Source organism: Takifugu flavidus, chromosome 22, assembly GCF_003711565.1.
Source record: "Takifugu flavidus isolate HTHZ2018 chromosome 22, ASM371156v2, whole genome shotgun sequence".
Taxonomy (NCBI): domain Eukaryota; kingdom Metazoa; phylum Chordata; class Actinopteri; order Tetraodontiformes; family Tetraodontidae; genus Takifugu; species Takifugu flavidus.
In genome coordinates, this window is record NC_079541.1 from 7,011,767 (window position 1) to 7,025,551 (window position 13,785).

Below are 13,785 nucleotides of genomic sequence, written 5' to 3' on the forward strand. Positions count from 1 at the left end.
TTTAATTTCACACCTCACCCCTCCTGTTAGCTCCCGTTGTTGCCATTAGCGCGCTGCCTCCTCTGCTGGCAGATGAGCGGAATAAACTAAAATGCCGCCGGGATGAGTCAGATTTTCTCGCCGTCTTCTCTCCTTCCGCCTCGGCGCGTTTTGTTTTTAATGTATTCGTTCCTTTTCCAGAAGCCAACCCCGAGAAGTTCAACAGCCGCTTCCGCAACAAGATGTTCTATGCAGGGGTGAGTGCTTGATTCACTCACAAACTTTTAGAACAGCAGCTCTTCAAGCACGGAACGTTCTAGCGGGGAAAAGTGGGAATTGCGGCCACGTCCTCCCGTTTAGTCTGTAGCATCTGATGCTTTTAAAATGACAGGACCGATGGCAACGGCTTCTCTTCCTCTCTCCTCAGGCGGCCTTCTCAGATTTCCTCCAGCGGAGCTCCAGGGACCTGTCCAAGCACGTCAGGGTGGTGGTGAGTGCCAACACGTTCTCTCGTCTTCTCTGTATCGTTTTTCCATGTTGACACGCCCGTGCGGCTGAGCGGCCTGGTGATTAAAACAGCCGTCCCCCGACTGTTCTGGGACCATCTGGCATGAGCAGGTTGTCCTTCAGTGAGAGATTAAAAACATCCAGACTGTATTTTTGTTCTTGAGGCGCGTTTCCACTGCGGGAGTTCCTGGTAAATCCTTCAGGGAGGAACTTCATAGCAACCGTTCTCCTCAGTTGTCCCTCTCGATGGTCGTGTCTCCACCGCGGGGGAACTCGGACCCCGTAAAAGTTCCTGTAAGTGACCCTTCAGGGAAGGTTCCTGCAGTGGAAACGCAGCTGCAGGGAAAAAATGGCGAGTCATGTTTATCAGAACCAGCATTTTCTAGCCGTCTCAGCGGTGCGTGACTCAGTGCTCATTAAAAAACCGTGACTTTGATGTGCATCACACTGTTTTTGATTAATTCAGAATATTTGGTTAATATCCACATGAATATTTCCCAAAGGCACAAGTCTTCTACTAGAATGGAGAAAAAAAAATCAGCATTACACAATTTTCTTCCATTTATTCAAAAATCCTCTCCGTTGGAAGCTTTTAAAGAACTGCCACTGCTGCTAGATTTTTTATTCCAGACCCACATTTAAACTTCCGATTCCTGTTTCTTACCTGGAAACTCATCTGACCTGTTTGCAACAATCGCTGTTTTCGTTCTCTCACTTCGGTTTAAGCTTAATGAGCCTTGACAGAACAAACGGACGTTTGAAAGATCACTTCCTTTGTCTCTCTCAGTGTGACGGGACCGATTTAACCCCAAAGATCCAGGAGCTGAAATTTCAGTGCATCGTGTTTCTGAACATTCCCAGGTGAGAGAACGCAAATCGGAAAATAACACACCAACAGCCTTAACCCTGATTATTAGCATTGAATCACAGTTTTAAAGATGATGAGCGCAGGTGATCCTACCTGTTGGGTGCAGGTACTGTGCTGGCACCATGCCCTGGGGAAACACCGGCGATCACCGAGATTTCGAGCCGCAGCGCCATGACGACGGCTGCATCGAGGTCATAGGCTTCACCATGGCCTCCCTGGTGAGAGAAACAGGCAGATAAATCAGAGGATCAAGGAGCCGAACACCTGTAAACCCCTCCTCGTCCACTAGGCGGCGCTGCAGGTCGGTGGACACGGAGAGAGGCTGCACCAGTGCAGAGAAGTTGTACTCACCACCTTTAAGACCGTACCTGTGCAGGTGAGAACTGCTGCTCAACCTGAAATGTGGAGCAGGGCCTTACTTATTTATTCTGACTAAATCAGCTCACGTCACGCCCTCATAAATGCCCCCCCCACCCATAATTCCCTGTGTGTGCGTAGGTGGACGGAGAGCCTTGTCGACTGGCTCCGTCCACGCTCCGCATCTCGCTACGGAACCAGGCCAACATGGTCCAGAAGAGCAAGAGACGCACCTCCGTCCCCCTGCTGAACGAGTGAGGCACACACACACACACACACTCACACACACACACACACACACACACACACACACACACACACACACACACAGTGAGTCATACAGTCTGTTTAGGTAAAGGTGACACACAGCTCATTGTTTAACACACATAGCGGACATCTTTGTCCTGGTCATCAGAGGGACACACACACTTGTATCCTCGTATTTCTATCTTTGTGGGGACTTCTTGGACACAATATATTACCCAGTTCCTTACACTAACCTCCCAACTAACCCTAACCTAACCCCAACGCTAACCTCGACCTTAAACCCATGTCTTATCCATCAACGGTCCTTTCTTGTGGAAGTTATGGGGCCCCACTTTGCTAGTAGAATGAGTAGTTTAGTACTCAATATACACACACGAGGACACACACACATGCACACTTTGACATGTGATATTATGTTTGTACACGTTTCCTCTCAGATGTCTTTCAGAGATAAAGCTGCGGTCTGCGTCTGAAACACTAATGCTGCTCCGTCCCTCCAGAACTAATATTCCATGTATATTTCTGTTAATATACGTGAGTGTGTACGTGTCAGCGTCTGCTGATTGGGAGGGAAAGGCAGATATTTCAGGGGGGGGGTAATGTTGTAGCGTCTGCTTGATGTACTTCTATGCTGCTGTGTGTCCACTTACCTTTGGGCTTTTCTCCATCTGTCTCCCTTCCTGTCTCACCTTTCTGTTCATCCATAACATGTTTATTTGACTTTTCTCTCTCTCCTCATTCTTCTTCACACGTTCATCCTCTCTTCTGTGGGTGTGTGTGTGTGCGACGGTAGTATTCAGAAGGTGTGTGCAGCTGATCTGCGCCGCCTCTCTGCCCCCCCAGACTCCTTCTCTGTGTAAGTACCTCAGCCCCCCCCCGTGTCGCTGTCTGTACGAATGTTTGTGGCGTTTCTGTTGTTGCCACGAGTTCAACCAGTATTTCAGTAAATATGCCGAAGGTGCGTCCAGGCTTGGGTGGGCGGGATCAGCACAGAAATAAGCCCCTCCTCCACCATTACTGCGGACAACATCAGGGTAAATTAAGGTGAATATTTAGGGATGTTTATTTTAAGATATTGAGAGGGTCAACTCATGATTGACAGCAGGGCTGTGCTCTGATTGGGCGGTTTTGGCTTATGGGCGGGACCTTGACTCAATGACACCATTTAAATTGAATTTAACTTCCTCAGACGCAGAGTTTTGAACGTGCGCTCGTACTTGTTGAACTCAGGCTGTCGTGTGGAATGAATTCATGTAACTTGGTCGCTACCTGTGAACTTGTGTGGCTGCACGTTGAACGTTCCTCACTTGTTCTGCTTCTTGTCTGGATGTTTTTTTAAATCTCAGCTTTATTCTAACCGAACAATCCTCCACTCTCGCATGAATGCCGTCTCCCCGGAAAGCAAAGCCGTTGTCTCGGCGGCTTTTCGAGCCGAGCTCGGGTTGATGGGTAATGTTGCCTGCAGCGGCCGTGTGACCACGCTGTCGTTCTTCTCGTCTCCCACCACTCTGCTGTCACCAGTGCTCTGCGTCCATCAACCGCCATCCCAGCTAAAGGCAACATTACCCACAAACACTGACAAGCAAACGGACGGCCGTCTTCAAACTGCATCGGCCAGATTGGGGCTGCAGGAAGATCGCTAACAAAAACTGCCGCTCGTTCTCACGTTTCCCTTCAAAAGTTAAGCTAACACACAGATAAGGCCTCAAATGTGACCTAGCTAGCTAGAGTTACGATTTGGTTTTTGCGCCCCCCCCCACCCCCACCCCCATGCCTTCTTGCGTATGACTTTGCCTGAACCGTGCGCGTGCACGTGCATGCACTTTCTTCCCCACAGCCCTCACGCCATTCCAGATCGCCTGCGTCTCCGAGTGAACCGGATCAGCCTCCAAGAGTACGACCGCCTGCAATACGACAAAGAGCGACTACGAGACATATGTAAGAACGCCGTCGCCCGGCTGACCTCTGACCTCGTGGTTTTAGGTCATTTGCAGTGCTAACAGTGCGCACAACCCCCCGTTTTATTTGACCTGGCTAACGCTAAGCGTGTGGTTTGCAGCGATCCCCGTTGGCATCGTGGTGGTGAGGGGCGACTGTGACCTGGAGACGTGCAGACTCTACATCGACCGGTTACAGGAGGCAAGTCTCCGCCTCCTCCTCCTCCTTTCTCTCCTCTTCCGCTTCTATCTCGCCATCATTATTTCATGGCACCCGCAGCGTCACCCGTCCACGGGTATTTTTAGACGCGCCGCCGCCGCCGCCCGGGAACGCTGCGCGTCTCATGTGGGAAATGTTCCGTAACACATCTGTGGAAGTTTTTGATGCAAATGCTTCGGCTGTCTGTTAACCTCCAAACCTGTCTGTGCTTGCTAGGACTTACACCAGGCGCCATCTACTGGCCACAGAGTGCACTATCAGGTATCTGACCTCTGGGTGTCTTTCTGTTATTAATCCTTAATAACCTTAATGTAATTAAGGATGCAAAGCCCTGAAACCAAATAAGATTATTTTTTAGATTGTGGGATAGTTAAGAAATTTATCATAATGAAAGAATAATTTGCTTTAATGCAGAATTACATGCCAGACTGACACCCTTTTGATGTAAAATCCTCTTTTAACACAAGAGGAATCATTTAGACGACTAAGATACAGCCTCTGATCAATTCTCTCCTATTTATTTATTTTCTGTGTCAAACTTTTCTGCAGCTTCTTTGTCTCGATCGTCTCTGTCTAAAATCGCTTTTTTGCGCTGCTGCTTTTTAAATAATCCCTTCGGCTTGTCGTAGGGTTAGCGGTGAAGAAAGGTCACATTGTTCGTCTTTGTCCCCAGGACGAGTGCCGAGGCGTCCCCAGGACCAGCTCGTCCAGCCGGCTCTCTTCCAACTGGAGCTTTTTGGATTGTGAGTGATGGAAAAATGTTGATTTACACAAAAAAAGTGATTTACACAAAAAAAGGAAAGGATAAACTCTTTGAGTAAGCAGAATTAAATGCAATAACCAGACTGCGCGTCACCACCAGGGGGCGACGTCATGTTAAAAGTTCCTTTTGAACAGAACTGCTGCAGCAGAAATGCTCCTGTTCTGGAAAACAACATAAAACATCGGCTCTAATTTAACTGAACAGAAAGTACAGGATTCTGCTTTGTTGCTTCAAAGATCCAGAGACATTTTTGGAGTTAATTCCAGATTTTCTTGTCTGCAGCGACATCAGCTGACCGCTTCTATCGCATCGACAAGGCTCAGGTAAACGCCACATCGCCGCTCCGAGATGTTCGAAGGCTTCTCCGATCTCATCTGTTGTGTCTACAGGAGCATCTCCACTTTGTGACGGAAATCTGCCAGGACGAGGTGTTCATCCTGGACCACGAGGGACCAGTGGTGAGCCAGGGAGTGTCCCCAGGAATGCCTGACCTGGTGGTGGAACCCACCACGGGGTGCGTCAGCAGAGAGTCAAACTATCACTATTATTATTATAAATGATGTTTTAATACTTTGGTCTTTAATGTCTGATTTTTTCAGGACTCCTTTGACAACTGATGAACAAGGTAGAACAAACACACACACACGCACACTCTCACACACACACACACCTCTATGCTATCTTCATAGACATTATACAGGTTTATAGCTGAACCTGAACTCTGAACCCTCAATCACGCCTTTAAAGTTGTCAAAATGTCCTCACTATGCAGGAAGTGGATATCTGTCTCCCGTACAGTAACACACACACACACACACACACACACTTGTGTGTGTCTGAGTCATTGTTTTGATCGACCAGAGAAGCGGCTCCAGATTGTTCTGGGGAAAGTTTTTTTGCTGCAGTGGAGTTTCCAGTGAATTCAGGGACTCTCCTCCTAACTCAGGACATGTCCACACATGTTTGTCCTTTTAATCCGCCGTCAGTTTCAGTAACTTTAAAAGTATTAACGTCACGACATCAGTGACAGTATTAGCGTTTTTAACCACCTTTAAGACCGTATCTATAGCTGAGTTTAAGGTCCTGAACAGGGACTTCGGCTGGTTTGGCTGCTCATCATGAATACACAAAATTGCAGAGACAGAAAGAGGAAGTTAAAGATTTACAAACAGGGAATATTCACCCTGCGATCATATGACCTCTGCCCGTTTGTGTCTCCACAGCACTGTTGATGGCCGCCGGTGCCGGGGATGTCACCATGGTAACGGACATTTGCATACAGACTAAAAACAGAGTTTTTCTGAGAAGTAATAAGAGTATTAGAATTAGACTTTTGCCATAAAAAAGTGGGTTGTTTTCAGCAACCGCTGCACACTTTTTACTTTAGAAATACAAAGGTGCAGCCTTTACACACTGTGCTCATCAGTGGGCCAAACACAGGTCCCTGTGGAACTCCAGAAGACTTTCCACTCTTCTCAGCCACATTTTAATAACAACCATGTTTAATATTCAAGCAGAACATTTTTTTTGACTTGTTTTATATCACTTATCCTGTAATTTGGGTGATATTTTAAGCTGCTGAGTCTCTCCGTCACGTGTGTCCCGCCTGCAGCTGTCGGAATGCATCCGTCGAGGTGTCAGCCTGCTGGTTCGGGACTCCGGAGGTTGTTCGGCGTTGCATATAGCCGCCCAGAAAGGACACGCGGAGCTCGTGGGCTTCATCCTGCAGCAAGGTAAGACGGGCAACATCAGGAGCAGTGATGGTGGTCACGCTGGTGCCAGATCCTGATGTTTGCGTGGCTGTCGGAGGTTTTAATGTTCTGACGGTTGGGAATGTTCCAGTTGTCCTTCGGCGACAGTGTTTTCAACAGTGTTTTACATTACATCCTGTTTACTGCAACAGATGTTTCTCTTGTTTCCTCTTTCGTTTCTTCAGGCTCTAAAGTTCTTCTGGATTTGACAGACAGAGAAAAGTACGTTGCTTTATATTCAGTTTTAAAGAGGTCACTTGCGCTTCTGTGAACGTACGTTTTGCTTTATTTGTTTGTTTGTGTGCAGAGGCGACACTGCTTTACACAAAGCCGCCGCAGAGAAGCTTCACGCTGTGTGTCGATTGTTGGTGGAGGCCGGAGCGTCACTGAAGAAAACCAACTTCCAGGTATTTATCGTAAACGGTGTAACACACACACACGCACACACACACACGCACGCACACACACACACATGTGAAAAGGCCTGCTGACTGTGTCTGAGTACCGGTAATACAGTAGGTGACTACCTTGGGCGTGTCTGTGTTTTTAAAGAATTCCCACCTTCATGTGGGTCCAGGAAGTCTTTGCCGGAACCACACAAGAAACCAGACTTTGAATAAATTAGATTTTTTTGGGAATTCTCAACCAAAAGTGTTGGAATTTTGAGCTCCAGATCTGAATTCCCAGAAAACAAAGACCAGACTGTAAAAATGCAGAGAATTTCCAGTTTAAAGCAAAGAGACCTGATAAAAACAGAACAAATCCTGGGAAATGTCTCAGTTCTCAGCTCCGTGTGTGACTCCAACAGGGAAAAACGGCGGCGGATCAGGCAGATGGAGACGCAGAGCTCGCCACGTACCTGAGCGGCCAACGACATCCATCCTCAAACAACCGTGACGATCTGGAGACAGCTGTCTGAGACCCACACACACACACACACACACACGCACACACACACACACACACACGCACACACACACACAGTGGACTCGTGGAGGAAATGAATGTGCGGGAATAAAGTGTTAAAATCCTGAACTCAGATGGAGCATCAACCCAACGGCTTTTTAACACTCTTCTATTTATTTGTATTTATTTATTCATAATCTATTTATTGGTTTCGCTGATCAATGGATCGATCGATTGAGGACTGTGGCCGGTTGCAAGTGCACTTTGAGGAGACGATATCGTGTCTGTTTCTCTTCTGTTTACTCGCTAACAACTGTTGGAAATTATCGTTTTCTTGATGGAATCCATAAACTTGTGTGCCAAAGACGATGGTTCTGATGGAGTCATATCTGTTTCACCCGCCTTGTTTCATTCATTTAGCATCTGTTGGCCCGTTAGCTTCGCTTAAATACAAGTTAGATGATAAAATGCCTTTGTGTCCCAACAAACATGTCAAAATAACATTTAGAGGTTTGTATTAAAGAACCCTATTTTCGTTGTTTTTTTCTCACCGTATTTCAGGAACAATAGTTTACTTAACTTAAACACAAACATTTTAAATATAGTCACATTTCAAACTGAATGTCACCGCGAAAGAACTTTCTATATGTGGAAAATATAAAGATATTTCTATACTGACATATAACAAAAGAAAATTGAATCAAATTATCAAAAAATAATATATTTAAGCATCTTATATATGTAAAAACTTACGTTTTCAAAGCGTCTCCTGAATAATTTTTACAAAATATATACTTGGAATAAATATAACAACACTTTAAAAGGTTGTGATATGATGTCCAATGAGTCTCTACGAGGAATTAACCTTCTAGATGTCCAACTAGTTTCAAAATTATCCTTTATTTTCTGCTCTAATAAGCAACTTCTTCAAATATCAGAACTAGTTTTCAATCAGATTATTTATCTGAAGCAGTTTAATCACTGAAAGAGCAGCGCGTGTGTGTGTTTCCAGTTTAAAATAAAAATCTGAGCCAAACTCAACATGAAAGAGCGTTTTGTGGCATTTCTGTGTTGGCCGTTTACAGAGTTCCTTGCTTCATTTCAGAGATGTTCACATTTATTGATTAGTACATTTGTACGTTTATTAAACAAGTTCAGGTTCCTGTTTTTAGCCAAGACACAAAGATAAATACATTTAAAGACACATTTGGTCCAGTTCACATAGATTATAAATTAAATAACTGGGGATACAATTAAAAATGCCATTTTAATCTGTTGGATAAAAAAGAGGCCAAATATGAATGTAAAAATGGAAATCGGACTCAGCAACGTGGGGGAAAGTTTAACATGTGACACATTCTCAATTAAGTTCACTGATTTAAAATCTGTAAGAATTAAATTCCTTAAGAGATCATTTTGGCTGCTGTTTTGGGGGCATTGTCATAAAAATGATTCCTTTGATGTGTTTGGTCTGAAATCCTGATCTGCTTTGATCCATTTCTGTGAATATTTCACATTTTAATGGCTTTTCGGTAACATCCTGGACAGATCTGGAGACAGTACTGGGACAAAATAACCTTCAGTTGAAGAACACACACTCACCCATCACACACACTCTTTTCTAACGGATTGTTCCTATGAAGTACATTTGTATTAAACAGTGTCTCAGTATTGACTATGCATGGTATTTCTTTTTTTTAATCTCTGTTGAAGGTTTTATCATTGTTTAAACAACCGTAGTTTACTTTTTATTTTTTGTATTTTTTTTCTGCTGATGTTGGAATTACTTGAAGTTTGTTGTTTAACTTGTTTAAAGATGATGTGATGCTGCATTTTTTTTCTTCTTCTGGGCATTCTTATGTGTGTACTTTAACATTTCCTCTTTTTAAGCTTGGTTTGAGGAAGTTCTTTTTTTAGGCTGCTGGTAAGAAAAAAAATAATCCATGTGTATAATACTGAAACTAAATTTGAATTTATATAACCAAATATACTGCCCTTGTAAATTTTATAGATCGATTTCTATCATTCATAACAAAGTTTATAAAACAAAATACCCCAAATACTAAAAAAAATCTACAGTATTAAGACGCTACAGTAGCTGTTGGATTTACTTGTGCTAATGTCTTAATGAAGCACATGCACTCAGATAAATATCCATCACAAAGATGTAGAAATGTCTCCAAACATGGACGCTAACACCAAGGACATCAAAGTAGGTCAAAATCACCAGGATACAGTTGCTGTAAAAACTAAATAAATAAAAATAAAAACTATATGCTTGATTAAAGTCCTGCCTGACAGTTGCTAGGTGTTGTGGTCTAAAAGATTAAAACTCCTTTTGAAAAGAGCGTTTTCCAGGAAGAGACAGTATTGTTCCTAGCAAAGATGTTTCCTTTAACCGGAATATGGACTTGAATCAGGATCATGGATGAATCAGGATCATGGATGCTATATATATAGTTTTAGGCCGTTGCTAGCTATCAGTAGGGCTTCATCCAAGGGGAGTCTCTGACGGTTTCACTTTGACATCTTTTGCCTACAAAACACCCTAAAACCAACTGTTCTCACAGGTCCTAACTTGACCTGACAGATTCCTCAGTTAGCTGCAAAACAACTGAGTCACAGCTGGAAGTTTCCTCTGGCTTTAATTTAATTTAATTCTGGCCTCTGGCATCAGATCTGACACCAGGGTGCGTTTAAAGCAGACACGAACCGATTAAAGAACCAACTGTGTTTTTTTTTGTCAAATCCATGTAAAAAACCAAAAGAACCGAACCCGCTCCGAGGCTCCGCCCACCTCGATCCTGCGGGAATTTCGCGGTAGTTTGCGGAAACCGTCGCTCGTCTCCATTTGGCGTGTGAAGCAGACTTTGCTTGGACGTGACGGAATACACAGCGGACGGCTGGAGCTGCGCCACGTCATCGCTTACAGTTTCACTTTCGACGGCCCATTGCGTCATCGCGTACCTGTGACGTATATATTAATACCTGTGCGCGAGGCAACTCCTCATTTCGCTCCAGTTGGAGTCGGTGAGCAGGAAGAATTGTCTCAGCTGGAGCTTCAAAACTTTAAAAGTTCTTATTGTAGCGTCCGGACAGTAAGTACATGTGTCTTAACTTCATGAAGTTCTTTCTTTAAAAAGTTTGCGTAAATGTCGAGTTGGCGTTAATCGTGAATGTAAACTACAGAAAGTGCTTAAAAAAAATGAACGGGACGGTTTCAGAAGGTTTGGTAGAGACACGGGAATATAAGAGAGACGAGGAGTTTGTGTTGTTAATTTCTACTATTTCTACTAAAGAGGAAGTTGTCTGTTATGCTAAATCATCCTAGCGGCTAATTTTAGCTCTGAGTAAAAGAAACTACCGTTTCAGCTCTTTTTGCTCTTTATTCCGACGGAAGCTGATTTTATTCAACTTCCCAGCGTTTTAACGAACTCAAATCCATGTTAGGAATCCTTCGTTTGCTCTTAACTGTCGACTTAAAGCGTCTTTCCCCAAATAAAGCGGCTGTTTACAGGTAAACCAGGACGCTGCCGCATTTCCTTATAGACTTCAGTTGCCTGTGTTTAGTAGGTCACTCACATTTAGTCATTTTACGTGTTCAAAACACAAGATATCTGCAGAAAACTTTTTTTTTCCCTCAGATTTTGAGTTGAACACTTACTTTTGTCTTTTTTCCTGTTCCTTTTTTAAAAGAACGTTCAGCGGGATGGCGAATGATCATGTAGAAATCCACGACCCCTTTTCCAACAACAACGTGGCCTCCTCAGACACCGAACCTACCTCACCAACCACCAGCATGGACGACACCGTCGAGTTCAGGCTCCTCATGGCGTACAGCCAAAGACGGCGACCAAGAGCGGCTCCCAGTGTCAGGTTCTCCGGTCCGATGGACCCACCGTCTCCTCAGAAAGACGGGGAGGTGAAGACCGAGAGGAAGAGGAAGAGGAAAGGAATGAAGCGTGTGTTTAAAATGTTTAACTGCATCAAACCTCCGATAAAAAATGACGAGCCTTCAGAACTTGCTCCAACTGGATCAGAATGTGAATTTAGAAGCGGTGCTTTCACAATTGGTGAGTTTTAAACCTTAAAAGGTCCTAAAAGCTCATTTTAACAGCCTCGGTCTTGGTAAAAACCTCGGAATTATTGCCGCTGGTTTTGTTTCAGACATTTCTGACGACGTGGAGAAAACGGACGAGTTGGACGAAGCGGCGGGCAAAATATCGGAGATCGCGGATGAGATCCCGTTCACCCCCCCGGTCATCGAGATGGACTCCCCCAGAGAGATCAGTAAGGCTGAAAGGGCTAATCCAGTATTGGTGTCTAATTTGAGCTGTCGCAGGCCTGAAAATTCCTGTTGGCATCAGATTGGATGTGCTGATGTCAGCAGGTTTCATGAGGCTCACTTTGGTTTGAAACCGAGCCCGAACTTCCCTAAATGAGGTCACAAACACGCCCGTGAGGTCACAGCATGTGTGTCTGGAGGTGCCAGACGTTTGTGCTCGTGCTTCCTCTGAAAATGTTCTGTCATCTTCACGCTGGTCGTTGGTGTTCTTCCAGATGATGTGGAGAAGGTGGTCGCACTGCTGCTGCGAGAGGCCGGAGACAAGCTGAACGAGGAAGTGGGAACATTTCCAATCGTTTCAATAAAATTAATATATCAAACGCAGAATTCGTCACCTCTCTTTGTTACTTTCCATTGTTCCTGCAGACAAAAGATCTCAACTTGGCTGCAGAGCTCTTTAGGAACTACGGTTTCTATGAGAAGGTCATAAAGACGCTGCTGAGGCGGATGGGCCTCGTGAGCACTGACCCCGACCGTCTGGGGCCACAAGCGTCCCCCAAAGCCCAGATCGCTGTGACCTGTGAGGTGAGAAGGAGTTGCTGAATATAGAAACATTTGAAAAGTTCAGGAGTGGAGTTATTGTAGTCTGGTACTGGGGGAGGGGGGTCAGAAGGGCCTCAACACCGGTGTGACCTATTTCCTGTTCTCTTTCCTCTCAGGCCACCAATCGTCTGCTGACCTTGACCTCAGTCCCCCAGAGGAGTATGCTGGGCTACGGTGCTCGATATCTGCAGGATTATTACTCTCCCTGGGTGACGCAGAACGGCGGCTATGTACGTGAGAATGACCTTGAATGACCTTTACGGTGTCCCTGCGTGTTGGTGTTTAAAAAGCTCTCCTGTCACAGGTGGAGGTTTTCCACAGCGATGAGGAGGAGGATGTGGAGTGACCTGCCCTGAGGCCTTTTCCAGATGTCCTGATGCTGTCATACCTCATGAAATTAAACTGAAGGGCACAGCATTAATTTCCTGTCATTGTTTACCACCACGCTGTATCCACAAGTTAGCATACCAATGCACTCGCACTCTATTAACATTGTTTGTAACTGTAATATTATAAAACCTTTTTGCAAACTGGACCCTCGAGGCCCCAATTCAAAAGATGAGTTATTAATGGTAACAGTTGTTGACGGTGATTCTCAGGAAAACAAATTGTTTATTAAACTAATCCTGCTAATGGATGAAATAAACCTTAACCAGTCCCTCCTACAGTTGTGAAGAATATTGTTCGAGCAGTGGCGCCCTCGCCCTAAGGGAAGCGCCTGCTGCTGTTTTTGTGCAATTGGTTATTATTTAATTTTTTTTCAACGTAGTTATTCATTGATGTGTCTTTATTAATTAAAATGTTTCCTTTTTTCCAACTTTGAAAATGTTAAGTTTATCCTGTAATAAAAAATGATCTTGCTGAGCCAATGTTTATCTTCAAACTTAGCATTTGTCTCGCAAGTGTCTGTCATGGAGAAATCGATCAAATTCGCGTCTTATTGCTGATAAGATGTTGATTTTTAATCGACCGGCGCCGCCTGGTGGTCAAGTGAGCCAATTGGATTTGTCCACATTCTTTTGATGGGCTAAAGTTAATTTAAGTAAAGATTATAAATTAAGTTGGGTCTGTTATCACACTCCACACGTCACCTTGCTTTTCGGGATATTTTTTAGAAAGGCTGGAAAATGTGGAATCCAAGTATCCCAACAAGAGACCTGAAATAAAGAGTTTATAATTGTAATTCAATTGTTTTCGAATGAATTTCCACGCTCAGGGAAGGGTTTTAATCCAGTTGTAAAGTGATTTTGCGGTCACGACAGTAAATACTTTTTTTGAATCGTCGTTTCTTTGCATTGTTCCGCTGCTCCCTGAACGCATCACCACCTCAACCTGTTCACCC

General features: G+C 44.4%; 2 protein-coding genes across 10 annotated transcripts in view; both read left to right on the forward strand.

Moving 5' to 3' along the window:
* The window catches only part of dgki (diacylglycerol kinase, iota), a 31,635-nt gene extending 21,793 nt beyond the window's left edge, over positions 1–9,842 (forward strand). For 4 of the 9 annotated variants that reach the window (XM_057022415.1, XM_057022413.1, XM_057022416.1 and 1 more), the window contains exons 16-34: positions 181–236; positions 407–469; positions 1,274–1,347; positions 1,461–1,572; positions 1,644–1,730; positions 1,853–1,965; positions 2,772–2,834; positions 3,816–3,916; positions 4,038–4,117; positions 4,352–4,396; positions 4,809–4,878; positions 5,181–5,221; positions 5,288–5,412; positions 5,498–5,523; positions 6,122–6,159; positions 6,511–6,631; positions 6,835–6,871; positions 6,957–7,056; positions 7,458–9,842. In XM_057022415.1, coding sequence (XP_056878395.1) covers positions 181–236; positions 407–469; positions 1,274–1,347; positions 1,461–1,572; positions 1,644–1,730; positions 1,853–1,965; positions 2,772–2,834; positions 3,816–3,916; positions 4,038–4,117; positions 4,352–4,396; positions 4,809–4,878; positions 5,181–5,221; positions 5,288–5,412; positions 5,498–5,523; positions 6,122–6,159; positions 6,511–6,631; positions 6,835–6,871; positions 6,957–7,056; positions 7,458–7,568 — 1,463 coding nt within the window. In that variant the 3' untranslated portion in view covers positions 7,569–9,842. Of the gene's footprint in view, positions 1–180; positions 237–406; positions 470–1,273; positions 1,348–1,460; positions 1,573–1,643; positions 1,731–1,852; positions 1,966–2,771; positions 2,835–3,815; positions 3,917–4,037; positions 4,118–4,351; positions 4,397–4,808; positions 4,879–5,180; positions 5,222–5,287; positions 5,413–5,497; positions 5,524–6,121; positions 6,160–6,510; positions 6,632–6,795; positions 6,872–6,956; positions 7,061–7,457 lie in introns of those variants that run through there. The other 5 variants (XM_057022418.1, XM_057022419.1, XM_057022422.1 and 2 more) reach the window with 4 other exon arrangements.
* Positions 9,843–11,264: 1,422 nt separating this feature from the next.
* LOC130519219 (apoptosis facilitator Bcl-2-like protein 14) lies at positions 11,265–13,312 on the forward strand. The gene is made up of 6 exons (XM_057022432.1): positions 11,265–11,628; positions 11,723–11,845; positions 12,116–12,177; positions 12,267–12,425; positions 12,560–12,673; positions 12,748–13,312. The coding sequence occupies exons 1-6, from the start codon at positions 11,265–11,267 to the stop codon at positions 12,787–12,789; spliced, it is 864 nt and encodes a 287-aa protein (XP_056878412.1). The 3' UTR covers positions 12,790–13,312.
* The last annotated feature ends 473 nt before the right edge of the window (positions 13,313–13,785 follow it).